The sequence below is a fragment of the Zingiber officinale genome, chromosome 11A (genome assembly GCF_018446385.1).
Source record: "Zingiber officinale cultivar Zhangliang chromosome 11A, Zo_v1.1, whole genome shotgun sequence".
Taxonomy (NCBI): Eukaryota; Viridiplantae; Streptophyta; class Magnoliopsida; order Zingiberales; family Zingiberaceae; genus Zingiber; species Zingiber officinale.
The window spans coordinates 90089959-90109954 of record NC_056006.1 but is presented as its reverse complement, the minus strand read 5'-3'; the positions used below and the strand labels follow the sequence as shown (position 1 = coordinate 90109954).

The 19996-nt window shown below is 45.0% G+C and overlaps 1 protein-coding gene across 1 annotated transcript; it reads right to left on the bottom strand.

Annotated features, from left to right (window-relative positions):
- Positions 1-1659: 1659 nt before the first annotated feature.
- Positions 1660-4111, bottom strand: LOC122030911 (pentatricopeptide repeat-containing protein At2g22070-like). The gene has a single exon (XM_042589956.1). The coding sequence runs from the start codon at positions 4064-4066 to the stop codon at positions 1703-1705; it is 2364 nt and encodes a 787-aa protein (XP_042445890.1). The 5' UTR covers positions 4067-4111; the 3' UTR covers positions 1660-1702.
- Positions 4112-19996: the final 15885 nt, after the last annotated feature.

Below are 19996 nucleotides of genomic sequence, written 5' to 3'. Positions count from 1 at the left end.
TCTTCCTCTTATAAAGTCCTCCCACATTCTCACAGTCTCACAACTCATGCAGCAGCAACTCTACTGGAACAAACATTGTTAGTCATGGCTTTTGCAGGGCGCGACATTGCAGAAATCTACATCGCGAAGAAACTCTGCATGGAGGAGATGAAGTCGAGTGAAGAGAGACGAGAGACACTGCGGGCAAAAGAAGGAAAAATTTGGTGGAATGTTTTCAGAATTGTAAAGAAAATGCACCCAAGCAAGAGCAAATCAGACCTGAGATCATCAAAGAATGATCATATGAAGTAATTTATAGGTGTTGGCTTCAATTGTATTGATATTTCAACCATATCGTCCTCACGTATCTTAGGTCTGTTTGGGAGGAGGTGAGGGAAGGGGAAGGAAGGGGAAGTAAGGGAAAGGGAAATTTTGAACCTCGTTTGGGAAGGAGTGAGGAAAGAGAAGGAAAGGTAAGGAAGGGTAAGCTTTAACCTTCGTTACCCATGAAAAGAGAGATTTTCTTATACCCCGAATTGGGGTGTAAGGAAGGGGAAGAGAAAACAAAATATTTTTTATTCCAATTCTATCCCTGTTCTTAATAGTTTAAGAAATATTTCAATTTCTAATTTTACTATGTCGCCGGAGTTCAATTTCCTCGCCTTCTTCATAGCTTGCTTGCTACCAGATTATTAGAGGAGAGGATTCGACACATCTTCTAACTGAATTGAAGGGAAAAACTATTTTTGTCGTCAAAATTTAAGAGGATATCTACTATTTTTTAATTTTTCCATCAAAATTTAATAAGTTTTTAAAGAATAGGAATTCTCGTTATTATCTTTCAAATTTTTTTACTTAAGATTTTTAAAATCATTATTTTCATTAATTTTTATTTAATTAATTATCGGTAATTCATTATTTTGTTATGAATAGTATAAAAAAAATAATTTTTTATTAAAAAAATATCTAATTTAAATGATAATATAAAAAAATAATTTTATTATTAAAAATATCTAATTTATATTTATAAAATAAATATAATATTATGAAAATTTTCTAATTTAAAAAATAAGGATATTTTTGTAACTTTATCTATTTAACCTTTATTCCCCTTCCTTTTCTCCCAAACAAAGTAACACATGTTAGTGTATGCTTATGATACATGTGATTGATCAAATAAATTTGTATACGAACTGTAAACCTGTCATGATTGTTTCTGAATGATGACAAACTTGGATGAGGATTGGGATAACCTCTTCAAAGACTATATGGAATTAAAGAGCAGAAATAGAAAGTGATATAACCAATATGAAGGGTGAAGGACCATCAAGTAATTCTAACTTAAAACTACTTCGTTATCCTCTGCAACTCATAAATTAAGATCACTTTCCCCATGTATACGTATCAGTTGTTGGATAGACAATATGAGCATTGTAGCACCATTAAGTGACCGCTAAAAAGTTTTCACCATAAAAGAATTACTCATGTTCATGTTTTATGAAGTGTATTTTGTTTATATGTATGCTCATTGGGGTATACTACTTATTTAACGCATTTGATCTCAATAATTAATAATCAAATATAATATTATATACATAAAAATTGAGAATTTCAAATCTCAATATTGATAATTTGAGTCTGTTTCTTTTATTTATTTACTCAATGTGCCACATATCTCTAAATAAATAAAAGTTTATCTCCATATGCAAAAAAATTTTACATTCTACCAGAAATCTCTGCACGAGCAAAATCCATCTCTAAAATGGTGAAAGCGAGTAGCATCTCTCACAATAATTTCCCTTCCTACAAATTTGGATATAAACTTTATTGCAGAGTGACAATCATTACAAACTCTTAGGTTTTTCATAATCCTTAGAGTAGTGTTCTTGGGTGTACTGATCAAACCGAAAGCTATAGCAAGTTTTTCACTGTGACGACTTAGTAATTCCTCCTTCAACTCATCATCTATGTCATGCAACACAGATTGTGTATCTGGAACAAAACCTGCTTTCTTAATCTCTTTCCAGAGCTTTGCAGCCATCTGATATATTTCATATCTCTGTGGGTGCAATCCGTCATCAGCGCCAAAGACATGAACCTTATTCTTTGAGTACATCCAGCTGAATCCTTGTTCTTTCCTCACTCCTTTGTCCTTCATTGATTTCCAAATCTTAGCAGCATCATTCCATCTGCCACATGCAGAATAGACGTTAGCAAGTGCAGAATAAGCACCACTATTGTCAGGATTAGTTGCTAGTAATCTTTCTGCAGCAATCTTTGCCAGCTCTGCATCTTTGTGAACTTTACAAGCAGCAAGAAGAGAACCCCATGCTATATCATCTGGATCTATAGGCATATGTTTGATGAATTCTTGTGCTTCCTGAAGTAAACCAGCACGTGCAAAGAGATCAATCATGCATGAATAATGGCTTTGTGTGGGTTGAATCAGATGTTTTGTCTGCATCCACTGAAAATACTGCTTGCCTTGTTCCACCAGTCCTGCATGTGTACAGGCTGAGATGACACCGACATAGGTTATATGGTCAGGCTTCACACCTGTGTTGATCATCTCTTCAAACAAGGTTATAGCTTCTTCTCCAAGACCATGTTGAGCTAATGCGATGACCATTGAAGTCCATGAGACTGTTTCTTTAAGTTGGCATATCTGATCAAACACTCTTCTAGCTCCTGTAATGCTTCCAGATTTAGCATACATTGTAATAAGGGCATTGCTTACTGAAACAGACAGGTTCCCGGATTTGATAGCTTTGCAGTGAATTTGCTTTCCATTGTCTAAAGATGCCAAGGTAGAACAGATACTTAATACTGCGGCCAATGTGTAATTGTTTGGCTTAGGGCCTTTGTCAAGCATCAACCTGAAGAGGTCCATACCTTCACTATTGAAACCATTTTGCTCATACCCAACAATCATAGCAGTCCAAGCAATAACATCACGATTTTTCATCAGCTCAAAGATTTCTCTAGCTGGCTGCAAATCTCCAAGCTTAATATAACCCTCAAGAAGTGCAGTGAAGGATATGACATTGAGATCAGTAGCCACTGTTTGTTTAACAAGCCTTCGAGCAATTTCAACCCCACCTGATTTGGAGTACATAGAGATCAAAGCATTTACAAGATGCATATGGAGAGACTGTTCAGTTCTTATAATGTGAGAATGAATTTGCTTCCCTACATCCAACCTTCCAAGGTAGCCACATGCAGAAAGAGCACTGGTAAAAGTGAAGGTATCAGGGGCTGCAGATTGGTCTTTAAGCATTCGCGAGAAGAATTCCATTGCCTCCTGGTTCATGTCATTCTGATTGTACCCTGCGATCATTGCATTCCAAGAAACAATGCTGCGCTCCTCCATCTGCTCAAGTTGGTCAAGAGCAAGATCCATCCTTCCAGATTGAGCATACAAGGTAATCATTGAATTCCAACTCGACACACTCCTCAATCTCATCCTATTAAAAACAGCCTTTGCAGTCACTGCTTCCCTCGACTTCCCATACATGTTAATAAGGGAATTAGCAACTGGAACAACGCTACTAAGTCCAAGCTTCACCACAAAAGTGTGAACCTTCCTGCCAATATCTAATGCCTCAAGGGCGGCACACGACGAGAGCACATTTGTGAATGTGAAGTGAGAAGGTGGAACCCCGAAGCGAAGCATCTCCAGAAACAAGCAAACAGCTCGCTCAAAATCTCCCACCTGATTAAATCCCACGATCATTGTGGTCCAAGAAACAGAGTCCCTCTCAGGCATTTTGTCGAACACGTTGTTCGCCGCCTGAGTCATTCCGGCTTTGGCGTACATGGACAGCAAGGAGTTCCAGGAGAAAATGTTTTTCAGGGGCATCTCGTCGAACACAAGGCGGGCATCGCTGAAAAATCCGAACTTGGAGTAGAAGTGGATGAGATTGTTGGTGAAGTAGACGCCAAGTTGGAGACCGGCTTTGATGACATGGGCATGAATAGATCTACCGGCGGAGATGTTCTCGGTCCGCAGGCACGTCTGGAGGAGAGAAGTATAGGGCTCAGAGAGCAATGGCCGGGAAAGGACAGATTGAGGCCTAGTTAGGAGCATTGGTTTGGAGGGATAGAAGAGGGAGAGGGAAGATTCAAACCCTGATATACTTATATTAATTTATTTGCATTTTGATCGTGAATAATATATATATATATATATATACACATTGTATTTTTTTTATGAATATTATTACAGTATGCCATTTTGTTATTCCATTAATTTAAACACCACCAATATTTAAAAGAAAATGGTAGAAAAAAATTGAATATTTATAATCAATGCGGTGTCCAAATAATTAATACAATATCAATAAAATATGAATACTTTAAATACAATGTTTGATGATTACAAAATTTGTTACTTTCATTCGAATTTAGTACTTAGTTCTTCCTATTATCTTCATAATAGTTCTAAATGAGTCTTCTGTCTTAAGTATTATATTGATGATTCTCTTAAACGGTATAAAATTCGTCTTGAGATAAAAGAATTTATTTAATAGCTAGATATTAACTTTAACAACACATTTAACTTAGTCATTAAGATTAAAATAGTTAGATTATTATTATCTATAATGATCATGTCCGAACCAAGGGTCAACGAACGCTGGGAACGTGGCGCTCCCTGCTGAATCCTCGAGTGCTCCGGCGAACCTGCAACAAAACCGAGCCGGGAGGGGTGTCCCGGCGACGGTCCTCCGACGCTCAAGTCAGGCGAGGGAATAGATGAAGGAAGTGGCTCAAAGATGAAGACTCGTGTACCTCCGGTTGAAGAAGTGGAGGCCTTATATAGACTTCTGAGGAGGGTGATGTACATATACCGAGGCACACACACGTGTCCTCAACCCATACCCAGTATGGGCTTGTCAGAGGAGCTTGCCTGACTCCTTACTGCTACAGTACGAGCACGTCTTTGATGGGACAGTGAGCATGTCTTTGATGGGACAGTGAGCCCATGTCCTAGGATCCTGCATATCATCTGCTGTCAGAAGATGTTCCTATCCTTGACTTTTCTTACTCCCCGTCAATCGTCCGACCGGTCGGCCGTTTCCTCGCGTCCGGCCGATCGGATGTTCTGATCCGCGCGGGAGCTTCCGGGTCATGTGCTCTAGACTGTTCGCAGCGTTGATGTTTTATTCCTTCGGCCGAGCAGGCCCTCTGCTCGGCCTTTCCTACTGTTCATCATGAGCGTCGGAACCCCGCCTCCGGCAGGGTATATTGCTTCCGCTCGGAAGCCTCAGCTGGTCGTCGCCCTCCTTATCCGCTCGGCCAAGGCCTTTGGCCCTCCTCGCGGCGTTGACTCTGCTAAATGGGGTCCCCCATTCTTACTGCCGGATCACTTGCCTCCTCTCTAAGTCTAGTCGAAGGAGGCAGTGAGTCCGACTGACTGGACTATGTGTCCGAACGGGCGGTCGTCATCTTACCGCCGCTTATGATATACCTAGAGCCGTTCGGCCCTCATAACTCATCATCCGCTCGGCTCTTCGTTCTGAATGTCTTGGCCTCCAGCGTGGATGTTTGCTTGTCTAAATCTTCTCGAAAATCGCGCAAATCTTTTCCATTAAGTCGAAGCATGCGCGGCATGGGCGCATTAATTGCGCCTGGTGACAGAGTGCCACGTGGCTCTTCTCGCGTGGCGGTGATGATCCGTACGATGGGACGCGATTACTTTGAAATGGACGGTTAGATGATAACCTCGTCTCTCGTGACCTGCATCCGACGGACGAGGTCGATCAGCCTCGTTCGCATAAAGCCTTCGTCTCCACCCTTACGCCGCATTTCTCTGTTTCATCGCTCGTCCTCCGTCGAAGGTGCCCGCGGCTGCTTCATTCCGGTTGTCCTAGCTTTCGCCTCTTGGTGGTTTTCGGCTTTCTGGTGATCTTCTCCGTTCACCTTTCCTCAGTAAGCTTCTCCCTTCCTTTCGTTCGGCCTTTCCTTTTCGCGTGGAACTCCTTTCGTTCCCCTGCTTGCGAACTCTTGTTTGTCCTCCGTTTCCGAGTTTCCTTCGGCTTCTTTCTTTTTCTTGATACTTCAGTCATGGCAAGTACTTCCGTACCCACTGTGGATGTTCATGGCCCTTGGTATATGACCATGGAGAGTCGGTTTGATGAAGAGGGTGCTCGGCGTCTTGCTCGGACGTATGGGATCCCTGATGACCATGAAATAATTATAGCCGACCCGGCCGATCGGCCCCATAACCCGCCGATCGGTACCATTTACTTTTTTCTGGACCAATTTCAGGGCGGCCTTAGATTTCCTACCCATCCCTTTATTTTGGAGGTTTGTAATTATTTCCGCATACCGCTCGGCCAACTTGTGCCGAACTCCTTTAGGTTGCTGAGCGGGATGGTTGTCCTCTTTAAGCTGCACAGTATCCCACTTGACCCCAAAATATTCCACTTCTTCTTCTACCCCAAACAATCCGAGCTGGGCACTTTCATTTTCCAAAGTAGAATAGGCTTTAAATTTTTTGATAATATGCCGACTTCCAACAAGCACTGGAAGGAGTTTTTCTTCTATATCCGACTTCCCGAGCGGCCAGCATTCAGAACCAAATGGCAGACCGCTGTGCCGACCCAGCCGGAGCTCGGCAAATTCAGAAGCAATCCGGCCTACCTTCATGCGGCGAACTGGTTGTCTGGTCAGCGGTACAAAATCGACCAGTTGCTTCTCAAGGGGGTGTTATACATTTTCGGATTATCTCCCGTTCGGGCAAATCTCCCCTACCGCATGAGTAAGGACTTTTTACTCTCTTCACCTTTTTTGTCTAAATGATTTTAATTTCTTCCCTTGCAGCTGAAGTCATGTGGCGCTCCAAGCCCACCGATCATCTAAAGTTGAAGGCCGTGGAAATTGAGGCGGCGACTAAAAAAGAACTCGCCGAGCGGGGTCTTATTCCCAGCCGCCCGGCAGCTACCGGAGAGGGGGGGACGCAGTCCGCCCCTGAAACAGAAGTTACCCCATCCGCTTCAACGGAAGTTGAGGCGGACCCTGTTTCCTCTGCCCCAGCCGAGCTGGGGGTCCCCCAGGTCGGGGATCCCCCACTGGAAGTTCGGCGAAAACGTCAAAGAGACTCCAGCCTTCCGCCGACCCAAGAGGGCGGACCACAGGCGCCGATCGGGGTAGCTTCGCCAGATCGCACGCCGTCGCAGATCGGGACTCCAGTGGCCTCGCCCACCGCACAGCCCTCTGGTTCTCCTCCACGAACTCGCCGTCGCTTACGGCGGTTGGGCGAAACCTCTACCATAGGGGAGTCCTCGGGCAAGGCGAGTGCGACCGAGGAAACGTCGTCCGGCCACCCGACCATCAAGACTACCCTCTAATTTCCATCGGAGGAATATTTGTTGTCCGCCGATCGGCCATCAAGCCCCGTACATGAAATAACCCTGACGGGTTCGCTCGCCAAGCTCTTCGAGGATGCCCAGATTCAAGTGGCCCTCATGACGCCTAAGCAGCTCGGCGATAACAACATGCAGCAGGCCACTCTGGTGAATTCATTTTTCTTCCTGTGCCATGCTACTGTTCAGTTCCTGACTTTATTATTTTCCTCACAGCACTGGGCTGAGCAAATCGCCACTAGCCATCGGCTAGCCGAGCTGGAGGATCTCCTGGAGAAACTCCAAGTGTCAGGGGGTCCATTGGCCGAGCGGGAGAAACAAACCCTCGAGGCCGAACAGAAGAAGTCCGCCGACCTGTCTACAGAGGTGGCTCGGCTAGAGGGCCAAATCAAGAAGCGCGAAGTGGATGCCAAACGCGCTACTGCCCGGAAGAAGCGAGCGATAGCTGATCTGGACAAGATGAAAGTAGATGCCCGTGCGCTAGATCAGCGATCCAAGGATCTGGAGGCCCAGCTGAACACCGAACGGGAAGACCGTTCGGCAGAACGCACAAAGGCTGAAATGGACTTGAAGGCAGTCCAAGATTCCTTAACTGCTTCCCGGGCGGTACTCAGAAAATATAAGGAGGGAGAGCCGAGCCGCCTAGTAGCAGCGCGCCAAGACTACCTCCGCTCGGAACGATTCGGCGCAAAATTCGGCGGCAACGTCTCATCAACCTTCGCCGAGACAGTCAAGGTCACCGTGGCGTACTTGAAGAAGGGTGGCCACCTTCCTGCGGGAATGCACATTCCCGCCTCTAACCTGGCGGCCATGATTGACGATATCCCGGATGCCTTTTTCAATTTTGAGGACCCGGAGTGAGGCGAGTTCTTCCAAGTACTTACTGTATTTCATCCGCTCGGCGGATGTAAAATTTTTGTACGTGCCGTTCGGCCTAATTGTATTCCTTTGCTTCCATTTTTGTCGGTCCTTTATTGCCCTCTTCTGTCTGTTTGGTGCTCATTTGTAGAGTCAGTTAAGCTATACGTGTCTTCCACTAGACAACCGATCAGGTTAATCAATTAACTCGTTTTCCTCGAAATCGTTTAGCGCTTGGCTATACTGTTTGCATTCAGTGAATGCGAAGTATTAACAAACCGACGGCCGATCGGACTTAAACAATTTAGTTTTTTGCGAATGCTCGTTGCGCGGATGTTTATAGACAATCGGCGCGGTTCTCGATTTTTAACGACGGAGCTCGTCGATCTTCCGTTCGGGGGTTTATAGACGCCGGCTCGTCTCTCGATCTTTAACGACGGAGCTCGTCGGCGCAAATATTTATAGCCGGTCGGCGCGGCTCTCGATTTTTAACGACGGGGCTCGTCGGCGCGGATATTTATAGCCGGTCGGCGCGGCTCTCGATTTTTAACGACGGGGCTCGTCGGTGCGGATATTTATAGCCAGTCGGCGCAACTCTCAATTTTTAACGACGGGGCTCGTCGGCGCGGATATTTATAGCCGGTCGGCGCGGCTCTCGATTTTTAACGACGGGGCTTGTCGATCTTCCGCTCGGGGGGTTTATAGACGCCGGCTCGTCTCTCGATATTTAACGACGGAGCTCGTCGGCGCGGATATTTATAGCCGGTCGGCGCGGCTCTCGATTTTTAACGACGGGGCTCGTCGGCGCGGATATTTATAGCCGGTCGGCGCGGCTCTCGATTTTTAACGACGGGGCTCGTCGGCGCGGATATTTATAGCCGGTCGGCGCGGCTCTCGATTTTTAACGACGGGGCTCGTCGATCTTCCGCTCGGGGGGTTTATAGACGCCGGCTCGTCTCTCGATATTTAACGACGGAGCTCGTCGGCGCGGATCTTTATAGCCGGTCGGCGCGGCTCTACGGTTTAACGTCTAGGCTAGACGGCCTTCAAGGCTAACTCCTTACCATGTCGAGCGACCTTGGCCTTCATAACTCATCTCGTGCTTGAACTATTTTTATGCCCGGCCGAACAGCACGGGTCATACGCCCTTTCCTCCCAGCTTGGAGAACGTACTCCTGGCCGAACGGCTCAGGGTTTGCTTCGTCGAGCACCTTGGCTCGACCAATATACTTCCGTCTGAACGGCGCGGGGCCTTTGTTCATCGGTGACGGTGCCGTATATTTGTTCTCTTGATTCTTCATTTCTGCATTTCCAGTATTCGGTCGAAAAAAGTACACAGGATGATTTACAGTGGTACACCTTTCATCCCGCCCGATAAGGCTGGAGGTGGTTCGCGCTCCACGGCCTATCCAACTGCCGACCGTCTTCATCCTCCAAATAATACGCACCCGAGCGGAGTTTTTCGGTGATTTTGAAGGGACCTACCCACGGAGCTTCAAGCTTGCCGACGTCGCCGACCGGTTTGACTTTTTTCCAGACAAGGTCGCCGACCTAGAATGATCGGGGAATGACGCGGCGGTTGTAGTTTTGCTTCATTCGTTGACGGTATGCCATCAGCCGAACGGATGCCTTGGCTCACTCCTCGTCAATCAAATCCAGCTCCATGTTCCTCCGATCGGCGTTGCCTTCATCGTACAATTGGACCCGGACGGACTCGACGCCGACTTCAACTGGAATGACTGCTTCGCCGCCGTACACCATATGAAAAGGTGTGACGCCCGTTGCTTCCTTAGCCGGCCAACTCCCCCCCACGTGGTCGAGCCGAGTGCGTAGAATACGGAGAATTTCCCGGTTGGCTACTTCGGCTTGACCGTTGCTTTGGGGGTATGCCACGGATGTGAAGTGTTGCTCGATGCCGTAGCTTTTGCACTAATCTTCTAACACCTTCCCTGTGAATTGCCGCCCATTGTCGGAAACCAACCGGCGAGGGATACCGAACCTACAGATGATGTGTTGCCAGATGAATTTTTTGACCATCTGCTCGGTGATCCTGGCTAGTGGCTCGGCCTCCACCCACTTGAAAAAATAATCGACCGCTACCAGCAAAAATTTCCTTTGCCCGGTCGCCATCGGGAATGGACCCACAATATCCATTCCCCATTGATCGAACGGACATGAAACGGCTGATGTCTTCATCACCTCTGCCGGTCGGTGCGAGAAGTTGTGATACTTCTGGCATGAGAGGCACGTAGATACTGTCCGAGCGGCGTCCATTTGTAAGGTTGGCCAAAAATATCCAGCTAGCAAAATCTTCTTGGCTAGTGATCGTCCGCCCGGATGTCCCCCACACGATCCTTGATATACCTCTTGAGTCTTCCGAGCTCACACACTTCAAAAGCGGGCGAGAGAAAGCCTTCTTGTAGAGCTGATCGCCGATGAGTGTGAACCGACTGGCCCTCCTCCTGAGCAGCTGGGCTTCTTCCCGATCGGCAGAAGTGGTGCCCGAGCGCAAAAACTCTATGATGGGTGTCCTCCAGTCGTCCGGAAATCTGAGGCCTTCCATCCGGTCAACATGTGCCACCAAAGATACTTGTTCAATTGGCTTCGGGCTAATGACCGGCGTCATAGAACTTGCTAGTTTGGCCAACTCATCGGCTTCCTGGTTCTCCGTTCGGGGAATCTTATGGATAAGAACCTCGCGGAAATTAGCTTTGAGTTTTTCAAAGGCCTCAGCATATAGTTTAAGCCGAGCGCTGTTGATTTCAAAGGTGTCAGATAGTTGCTGAGCGGCCAACTGTGACTCTGAATAAAGTGTCACCCGACCGGCTCCCACATGGCTATGAGGGCCTCATACTCTGCTTCATTGTTGGTAGCTTTATAATCCAGCCGGACGGATAAGTGCATCTTTTCTTCTTGAGGCGAGAGCAGCAATATTCCAATCCCACTTCCGAGCTGAGTGGAAGACTCATCCACATATATTCTCCACAGAGCTTCCGGCTCTGGCTTTTGCACTTCGGTCACAAAGTCAGCCAAGGATTGCGCTTTGATCGCCGAGCGAGGCTGGTATTGGATGTCAAATTCACTTAGTTCTGTCGTCCATTTGATGAGCCGTCCGGACGCTTCTGGATTTAACAGCACCCTTCCTAGCGGGCTGTTCGTCCGGACAATGATGGTGTGAGCCAAGAAATATGGTCGAAGACGCCGAGCGGCTAGAACTAAAGCAAAGGCCAACTTCTCGAGCCCGGTGTAACGAGATTCAGCATCTTTTAAAATATGACTCAGAAAATACACCGGCTGCTCTTCGCCGCTCGCCCTCACAAGTGCTGAGCCTACAACATGCTTAGTTGACGACAGATAAATATAAAGTGACTCACCCCCGATCGGCTTGGCAAGTATAGGCAGAGAATTAAGATATGTCTTCAATTCTTCGAATGCTCGGTCACATTCTTCATCCCACTGGAACTTAGTAGCCTTGCACAGGATCTTGAAAAATGGTAGGCTCCGGTCGACGGTTTTGGAGATGAATCTGGACAAAGCGGTTATCCGACCGGTCAACCGCTGCACTTCCCTTATATTTCTTGGAGGCGGCATGTCTTGCAGAGCTTTCACCTTGCTGGGATTGACTTCGATTCCCCGCTCGGTCACTATGTATCCCAAGAAACGCCCTCCTTTTGCTCCGAACAGGCACTTTTGGGGATTTAGCTTGACTCCATATTTGCGAAGCGTTCGGAAGGTTTCTTCCATGTCCTTGAAGAGATCGGCCGCTCGGGCGGACTTGATAAGAATGTCGTCCACATAAACTTCCAGATTCCGCCCGATCTGCTCCTTGAACACTTTATTCATCAAGCGTTGATAGGTGGCCCCGGCATTCTTCAATCCGAATGGCATCACATTGTAGCAATATGTGCCGTCGGCCGTTACGAAGCTTACTTTTTCTTGATCTTCCCGGGCGAGCGGCACTTGATGATAGCCTTGGTAGGCGTCAAGCATACAAATTAATTCGCAGTCGGCCGTAGAATCCACCAGCTGATCTATCCGGGGCAGGGGATAAAAATCTTTGGGGCATGCTTTGTTTAAGTCCCGAAAGTCGATACAGACTCTCCACTTGCCGCCCGGCTTGGAGACTAATACTACATTAGCCAGCCAGCTCGGGAACTGCACTTCGCGTATATGGCCGGCCTCCAGAAGTTTCTCTACTTCCGCCCGGATGATTGCATTCTGCTCGGCACTGAAATCCCTTTTCCTCTGCTTCACTGGACGAGCGTCCGGTCGGACATGCAATTCATGCTGCGCTATGCTTGGGGATATTCCGGGCAACTCATGTGTCGACCAGACGAAGACATCATGATTTCGTTGGAGGCATTGGATCAGCTCCTCCTTCTGCTCCTCCTCCAGATCAGAGGCAATAAAAGTCGTGTTCTCCGATCGGGTCGGATGGATCTGAACTTCCTTCTTTTCATCATAAATTAAAGCAGGAGGTTTCTCGGTTATGGCGTGCACCTCGATCCGGGGCGCCTTCCGAGCGGAACAAGCTTCTGCTCGGATCATCTCTATATAGCACCGCCGAGCTGCTAGCTGATCTCCACGTACTTCTCCTACTCTATCCTCCACGGGGAATTTGATCTTCTGGTGGAAGGTGGAGACAACCGCCCGGAACTCACTGAGCGCCGGTCGTCCCAAAATGACGTTATATGATGAGGGAGAGTCCACCACCACGAAGTTTGCTGTTCGCGTCCTCCTGAGTGGCTCTTCTCCCAGTGAGATAGCCAGCCGTATTTGTCCGACCGGCTGCACTTCGTTACCCGTGAACCCGTAGAGCGGCGTTATCATGGGCAGCAGCTCGGCTCGATCAATTTGCAGCTGATCGAACGTCTTCTTGAATATAATGTTGACCGAGCTCCTTGTGTCAACAAATATGCGATGAATAGTGTAATTTGCTATTACCGCTTTGATGAGCAGAGCGTCGTCGTGGGGCACTTCTACTCCTTCTAAGTCCCCGGGCCCGAAAGTGATTTCCGGTCCACCTGCCCGCTCTTGGCTACAACCGACTGCGTGGATCTGTAGCTGCCGGACGCCCGCCTTTCTGGCTCGGTTGGAGTCTCCTCCGGTCGGCCCACCAGCAATAACGTTGATCTCGCCTCGGGCAATATTGCTTCTATTCTCCTCTTCCCGAGCGGACGGTCGGGACCGTTCTCTGGACGCCCGTCGATTCTCCTGTCTTGGAGATCGGTGCCGATCGAGCGTCTGTTGATGTCGCCCCTCGGGGCGGGTCCGGTCGGCTTCATGGGTCCTTTGTCTCCTGTCGATGGGAGGAGACCGCCGTTCGGCACTCCTGGGGACGGGATTAGCCACGAAGGGAAGACTTCGACAATCTCTCGTGTTGTGCGTATCCGTCCGGTGGAAGGAGCAGAACATAGGGGTCCATCTCTTCTTTGGCTTGGGCCGAGCGGTAGCTACCTCTTGTACGTGTGATCTGGCATGGGGGGATCGGATTGCTTCAGCCCTCGGTCCTCTTGGCGGTTGATGAGCGGCCAAGGGTCTCCGCTCGGCAGGAGGAGCCCGTTCGATTGGTGTTTCTTTCTTCCTAGCTGTCTGCGCTTCCTCCACGTTGATATATTCATTGGCCCGGTGCAACATATGATCATAATCTTGGGGCGGCTTTCGGATGAGCGACCGGAAGAAGTCCCCGTCCACAAGGCCTTGCGTGAAGGCATTCATCATCGTCTCCGATGTGGCCGTTGGAATATCCATTACCACTTGGTTGAATCGCTGGATGTAAGCTCGAAGCGATTCTCTCGGCTCTTGCTTGATGGCGAACAAGATGACACTTGTCTTTTGATAACGCCGACTGCTGGCGAAGTGGTGGAGGAAGGCTGTTCGGAAGTCCTTGAAGCTAGTGATGGATCCGTCCGGCAGCCTCCGAAACCACCGTTGAGCCGATCCCGAGAGAGTTGTAAGAAAGACTCGGCACTTATTAATCCGCTCGGGAGATAAGTCCGCTCGGGGAGCTTTCCCCTTTCTGGCGTCTCGTCTAGGCATTTCGTCGGAAGAAGATCCTCTATCTCTCCGAGCTGGTACGGCTTCAGGGGTGCGGAATAAGGCCCGATGGAATGCAACGGTGGCTTGAGGTGCTTCCGTTCGGCCACCCGATGCAGATGTTGCTTGTTGCTCCGGCCGCTCGGCGACTGCTTTCTGTTTTAGCTCCATAAGTTTGGCGGCCCTCATCTCGACCAGAGCGTCGAGTTTTTCCGTCGAAAGCGTCACCGTGTGTTGTCGTCCAGCCTCGTCCATTGTTCCCTTTCGGATGCAGGTGCGTTCCCACAGACGGCGCCAAATTGATCCTGTCCGAACCAGGGGTCAACGAACGCTGGGGACGTGGCGCTCCCTGCTGAATCCTCGAGTGCTCCGGCGAACCTGCAACAAAACCGAGCCGGGAGGGGTGTCCCGGCGACGGTCCTCCGACGCTCAAGTCAGGCGAGGGAATAGATGAAGGAAGTGGCTCAAAGATGAAGACTCGTGTACCTCCGGTTGAAGAAGTGGAGGCCTTATATAGACTTCTGAGGAGGCTGATGTACATATACCGAGGCACACACACGTGTCCTCAACCCATACCCAGTATGGGCTTGTCAGAGGAGCTTGCCTGACTCCTTACTGCTACAGTACGAGCACGTCTTTGATGGGACAGTGAGCATGTCTTTGATGGGACAGTGAGCCCATGTCCTAGGATCCTGCATATCATCTGCTGTCAGAAGATGTTCCTATCCTTGCCTTTTCTTACTCCCCGTCAATCGTCCGACCGGTCGGCCGTTTCCTCGCGTCCGGCCGATCAGATGTTCTGATCCGCGCGGGAGCTTCCGGGTCATGTGCTCTGGACTGTTCGCAGCGTTGATGTTTTATTCCTTCGGCCGAGCAGGCTCTCTGCTCGGCCTTTCCTACTGTTCATCATGAGCGTCGGAACCCCGCCTCCGGCGGGGTATATTGCTTCCGCTCGGAAGCCTCAGCTAGTCGTCGCCCTCCTTATCCGCTCAGCCAAGGCCTTTTGCCCTCCTCGCGGCGTTGACTCTGCTAAATGGGGTCCCCCATTCTTACTGCCGGATCATATAATTATTAGCTTCAATTTATCAATTCGACAATTAGATATTTTCAATACTTTTCTTCATAGTTGTCTTCAGGAAAATATATTTATGGAGCCATTGTCTATGGTTCATTCATTTATAATTCTCAGCTCAAGAAATCTATATATATGATCTTCATCAAATTCCTCATGCATAGTTTTATCACCTATCTACTTAGTTATACACTCAAGGATTCTTCCAATTCTTCTTTATTTAATAAATACAATGCTAGCTCTTGATATTTCTTCTTATTTATGTAATCGATATTCTACTAACTGACAATGATCAAGAAGTCATCTCTTCTCTACTCCATCTTCTTAATTAAGAATTTTTTATCCGAGATGTTGGCAATGGTCATTATTTTTTTGGTATTAAACTTTTTTTCAAATTATGGAGGTTGCCTTCTTTTACATAACAAATACATCATTGCAATTCTATAGTGAGCTAAAATGGATAGTGTTGGTGCATGTCCTATTTCTATATCAAATTTTGTAGATAACTTTTCTACGTAATCATCTTCTCTCTGCCTATAAATGATCCTCAAATGTATTGAAGTATTATTGGAGTACTACAATATATCACTATTACCCAACCTAATATTGCTTTTGTTGTCAATAAAGTCTGTCAATTTATGCATGCTCTCTTTGAACAACATTGAGAAGGCGTTAAAAGGATTCTTTGATATAGGAATTAGATACCTATAGTGATACAAATTAGATCTGTTTTCTTGAAAATAGATATTTTACATGTGGATATGCAATTTTTTAGGTCGAAACCTCATTTCATTGCATTCTAAAAAGTAACATCCTATTTCCTGCTCAAACACTGAGGTCGAATATAAATTTATAGTCAATGCAACATCTGAAATCATTTAGCTTCAATCCATTATTTCTGAACTACATCTTTTTGCCAGTATTGCTCCTAAAATATGGTGTGATAAAATTAGAACAACATACCTTACCACAAATTCAATTTTTCATGCTCGTATCAAGTATGTGGATATTGATTTTTATTTTATCCGTGAATATGTGATAACTCATCAACTTTCAGTTTCTTATATCTTTAAAGAAGATTAAATCATTGATATATTCACCAAGCCCATATCCAGACAACACTTTACCAAATTGGCAACCAAACTTAATTATTGAGAGTAATAACGGCAGAGAGAATAATAATGGACAATAACATAGAATTGATTTCAATCAATCGAGATTTACCATGTCTGGCATCATCGACATGAGTTGATAGCAAAAAATAATAGTCTCGAGGCAATGGTGCAGTTGCAGACCACCTTTTCAATTTTTTACGTATCTAAGGATCGAGTTCCAATTTCGATGAATTAATGTATGAATTTCTTTTAATAGGCGGTTGACCTAAGAACGATGGTCTTATGAGTCGGCCGTTGTGAGCGTTTCTCGATTTATATTAGTGCCCGATAGAAAACTTCTGTAGAACCGAACTGATCATCTCCAGAATTAATCGACATATGTTGGATACCCGGTGTCAACTAAAATAATAGCAAAAAAAATAATATTTCCAAATTTATCATATTGATTGCTTTGATTATAATTTTTTTTATTCTTCGAACCAATTAATCCTAGAGGTCACATAAGTTTCCTATAGGCTACTAGGGTAATCGAGAAGCGCTAATTAAGACTCATCCAGACGGTTAAAATTCTTTGGTCATTGCTACTATTATAATGATAGTATATCATATTTAATATTTTCATTTATTATTTAGATAACTTATATAATATACCCTTTAAAGTAGATCCACTATTATAATTATCTCCGTAGTGTCGGGGTCTACGAATATAAAGAGAGGTACATGTAGATACACAGGCGTTAGATGTATGGTAGGATAAATCTTAGATCGTCAATTCCCGTCTTCCTGAGAATCAACCCCTGATTATTATATCAGAGATATTATGTATCTACCGTCTGCGCTACGTCATGAGGACTTATAAATAGATATGCCCCTTTAGGCTTTAGATCCTACATTAAGATATCCAAAATAATTATTCTCAATCTCTCTATTAATATTTTGAGAACTTGGTCAAAAACTTAGTCATAAATTTTCTTTCGGATGGAATTATTACAAAATCCAGAGTAAATGATGTATTTATTAAACATTAATAGTAAACTAATTACCCTGGTATTTAGTAACCAAGCCAATTAGCAAAATTTATCATTCGGATTGTTCTCAGTTCTTGTAAATATTTAGTTTTGACCAGTCCACTGTGGTCTACTTCCTTGTCAACCAAGTTGTCTTATTTCAGCAACCTTGCCAGCCAATCCAAGTAGCTTCCCATTCTTCCTCCTACAAAGTCCTCCCTCATTCTCAGTCTCACAACTCATGCAGCAGTAGCTTATCTACTGGAATAAACATAGTTAGTCATGGCTTTTGCAGGTCGCGACCTTGCAGAAATCTACATCGCGAAGAAACTCTGCATGGAGGAGACGAAGTCGAGCGAAGAGAAACGAGAGACAGTGCAGGCAAAAAAAGGAAAGATTTGGTGGAATTTTTTCAGAATTGTAAAGAAAATATACCCGAGCAAGAGCAAATCAGACCTGAGATCATCAAAGAATGATCATATGAAGTAATTTATAGGTGTCGGCTTCAATTGTATTGATATTTCAACCATATCGTCTTTCACGTATCTTACTGTATGATTATTGATCTTGTTGATATCGGGAGAGATGACGTGTTGAGTACATGGTTCTATTGTTAATGGGAAAAAGACCTCAAATTGGTCTGAAAAAGACTTCTAACCTCTCCTTCCTCTAGAGAGTAAAAGGAATCTTAGAGCGAAGAACTAGGGAGAAACAAACACTCAATACCTAAGTCAATATGGGTAACCGAGCAAAAAATAGAGAAGAAGAATAGTGGATATATGTGCATGGTGTAAAGTTTGCAAAAAGTATTGTTATTTCGTTAACGGAGAGAATCCCTTTTATATTACGTCTCATAACCTCTACAATAATGAGATGATAAGGAATATTCGGCATTAGAAGATGTTGGGTAATGAAAGATATACAATCTTCCTCCAAGGAATTTTCCTTTACATGTATATGAACATTCTTTTGTAATCTCCGTAATAATGATAGAAACTGCATAGTCATCTTCCTAAGAAGGTTCTGTTGCAGGTATATATTAGATATTAGAATATTTTTTTGATGAGTAGCTATTATTCCTCGATAGGATATTATGATTCTCTGACAATATTATCCCTTGGATGTAGCCCAGCTGGATCTTTAGCTAACAGTATCTTGGTCGGATCTTTAGCCGACCGTATCTCAGCCAGATCTTTAGCCGACCTACCGTATACTGTGATGTCTGTCTTTGAAGAGCGGGGATTCAAGTCCCGAAAGATCCTATAGGCTTTGGACGGATCGACCATATGTTATGAAACTTGCCCCTGAAATGCTTTGAGATCTGGAGGTCCTACCGAATCTATATTTGAATAGGGTTGAATTGAGAGCTGCCTTATGCATTTGTCTTGTATATACGTATATGAGACAGGAACACTGAACCATGTAAATCTGACCGGCCTTATGACCGATAGGCTATATGGAGGGAGACTGGCACATGAGAAGTGAATTGAGACACTTAGGTTCGACCGATTATATTGTAGCAATGAGAAATTGTATATGCTCGATTAGCGCTAGGACTGTTCGAGTTTAATCTATATGCCTTGACACTGAGTGGCACGATAAATTTCTTAAGTCTGCCCGGTTCTCAGATATGTCACCTCTGGTCCACTTACAGCATTCCGTTTCACTTATTATATATGTAATATAATTGATCAAATAAATTTGCATATGAACTGTAAACCTGTCATGATCGTTGTACAAATGGCACCCTTCTCAAGTAATTCTAACTCAAAAAATACTTCGCTGTTCTCTCCAACTCATAAATTAAGATCGCTCTCTCCCAATGTATACAAATCAGTTGTGGATAGACAATATGAGCATTGTAGCGCCATTAAGTGACCACTTAGCGTTTTCACCATAAAAGAATTACTCAAGTTCATGTTTTATTAAGTGTATATGTATGCTATTGGGACACATTTAATCTCAATAATTAATAATCACATATAATATTATATACATGATAAGGAAAGTCTTGATGCATAAAATTATTATGCATAGATATCTTATGATAATGTAAGATAAGACTTTGTTAAATAAATTTAATATAGTCTGACTCTGGACTTCGTATTGACGGAGTTTTGTATATGAGTGTCGTTGTTTTTTTTTTTTTAAAATAATATTATATAAATAAAAATTGCGAATTTTAAATCTCAAATATTTCTTTTAATTATTTACTAGGTCTTGTTATTTTTGTTTATGATAAAGTAACAGGTTCGATTTGACCGTTTCAATTCTATGTATCATTGTGTTCATTCCAACTCTACCAATCCAAGGTGATTATGAAGTCATAGATTTAGTCCTATAAAATTATTTTATTAGTCTTGAGGAAAAATTTTGAAGTATAGATGATCAAGTATTACAAATTATTCAAACACACTAAACGTAACTTACCTTAGATGAGATTTGGACCTTCGCTACACAGAGATAGTTCCATTTTGTACCATCGCACCATAGGCGGGCTCAATTAACTTTTATCTGATCCATTTAGGCCTTGTGCTCGATGTTAAGTTGTCACCTACATTTTTA

Bases quoted from the DNA above. Each gene is read 5' to 3' on its own strand.
- LOC122030911 (XM_042589956.1), bottom strand. From the start codon at position 4,066: ATGCTCCTAACTAGGCCTCAATCTGTCCTTTCCCGGCCATTGCTCTCT.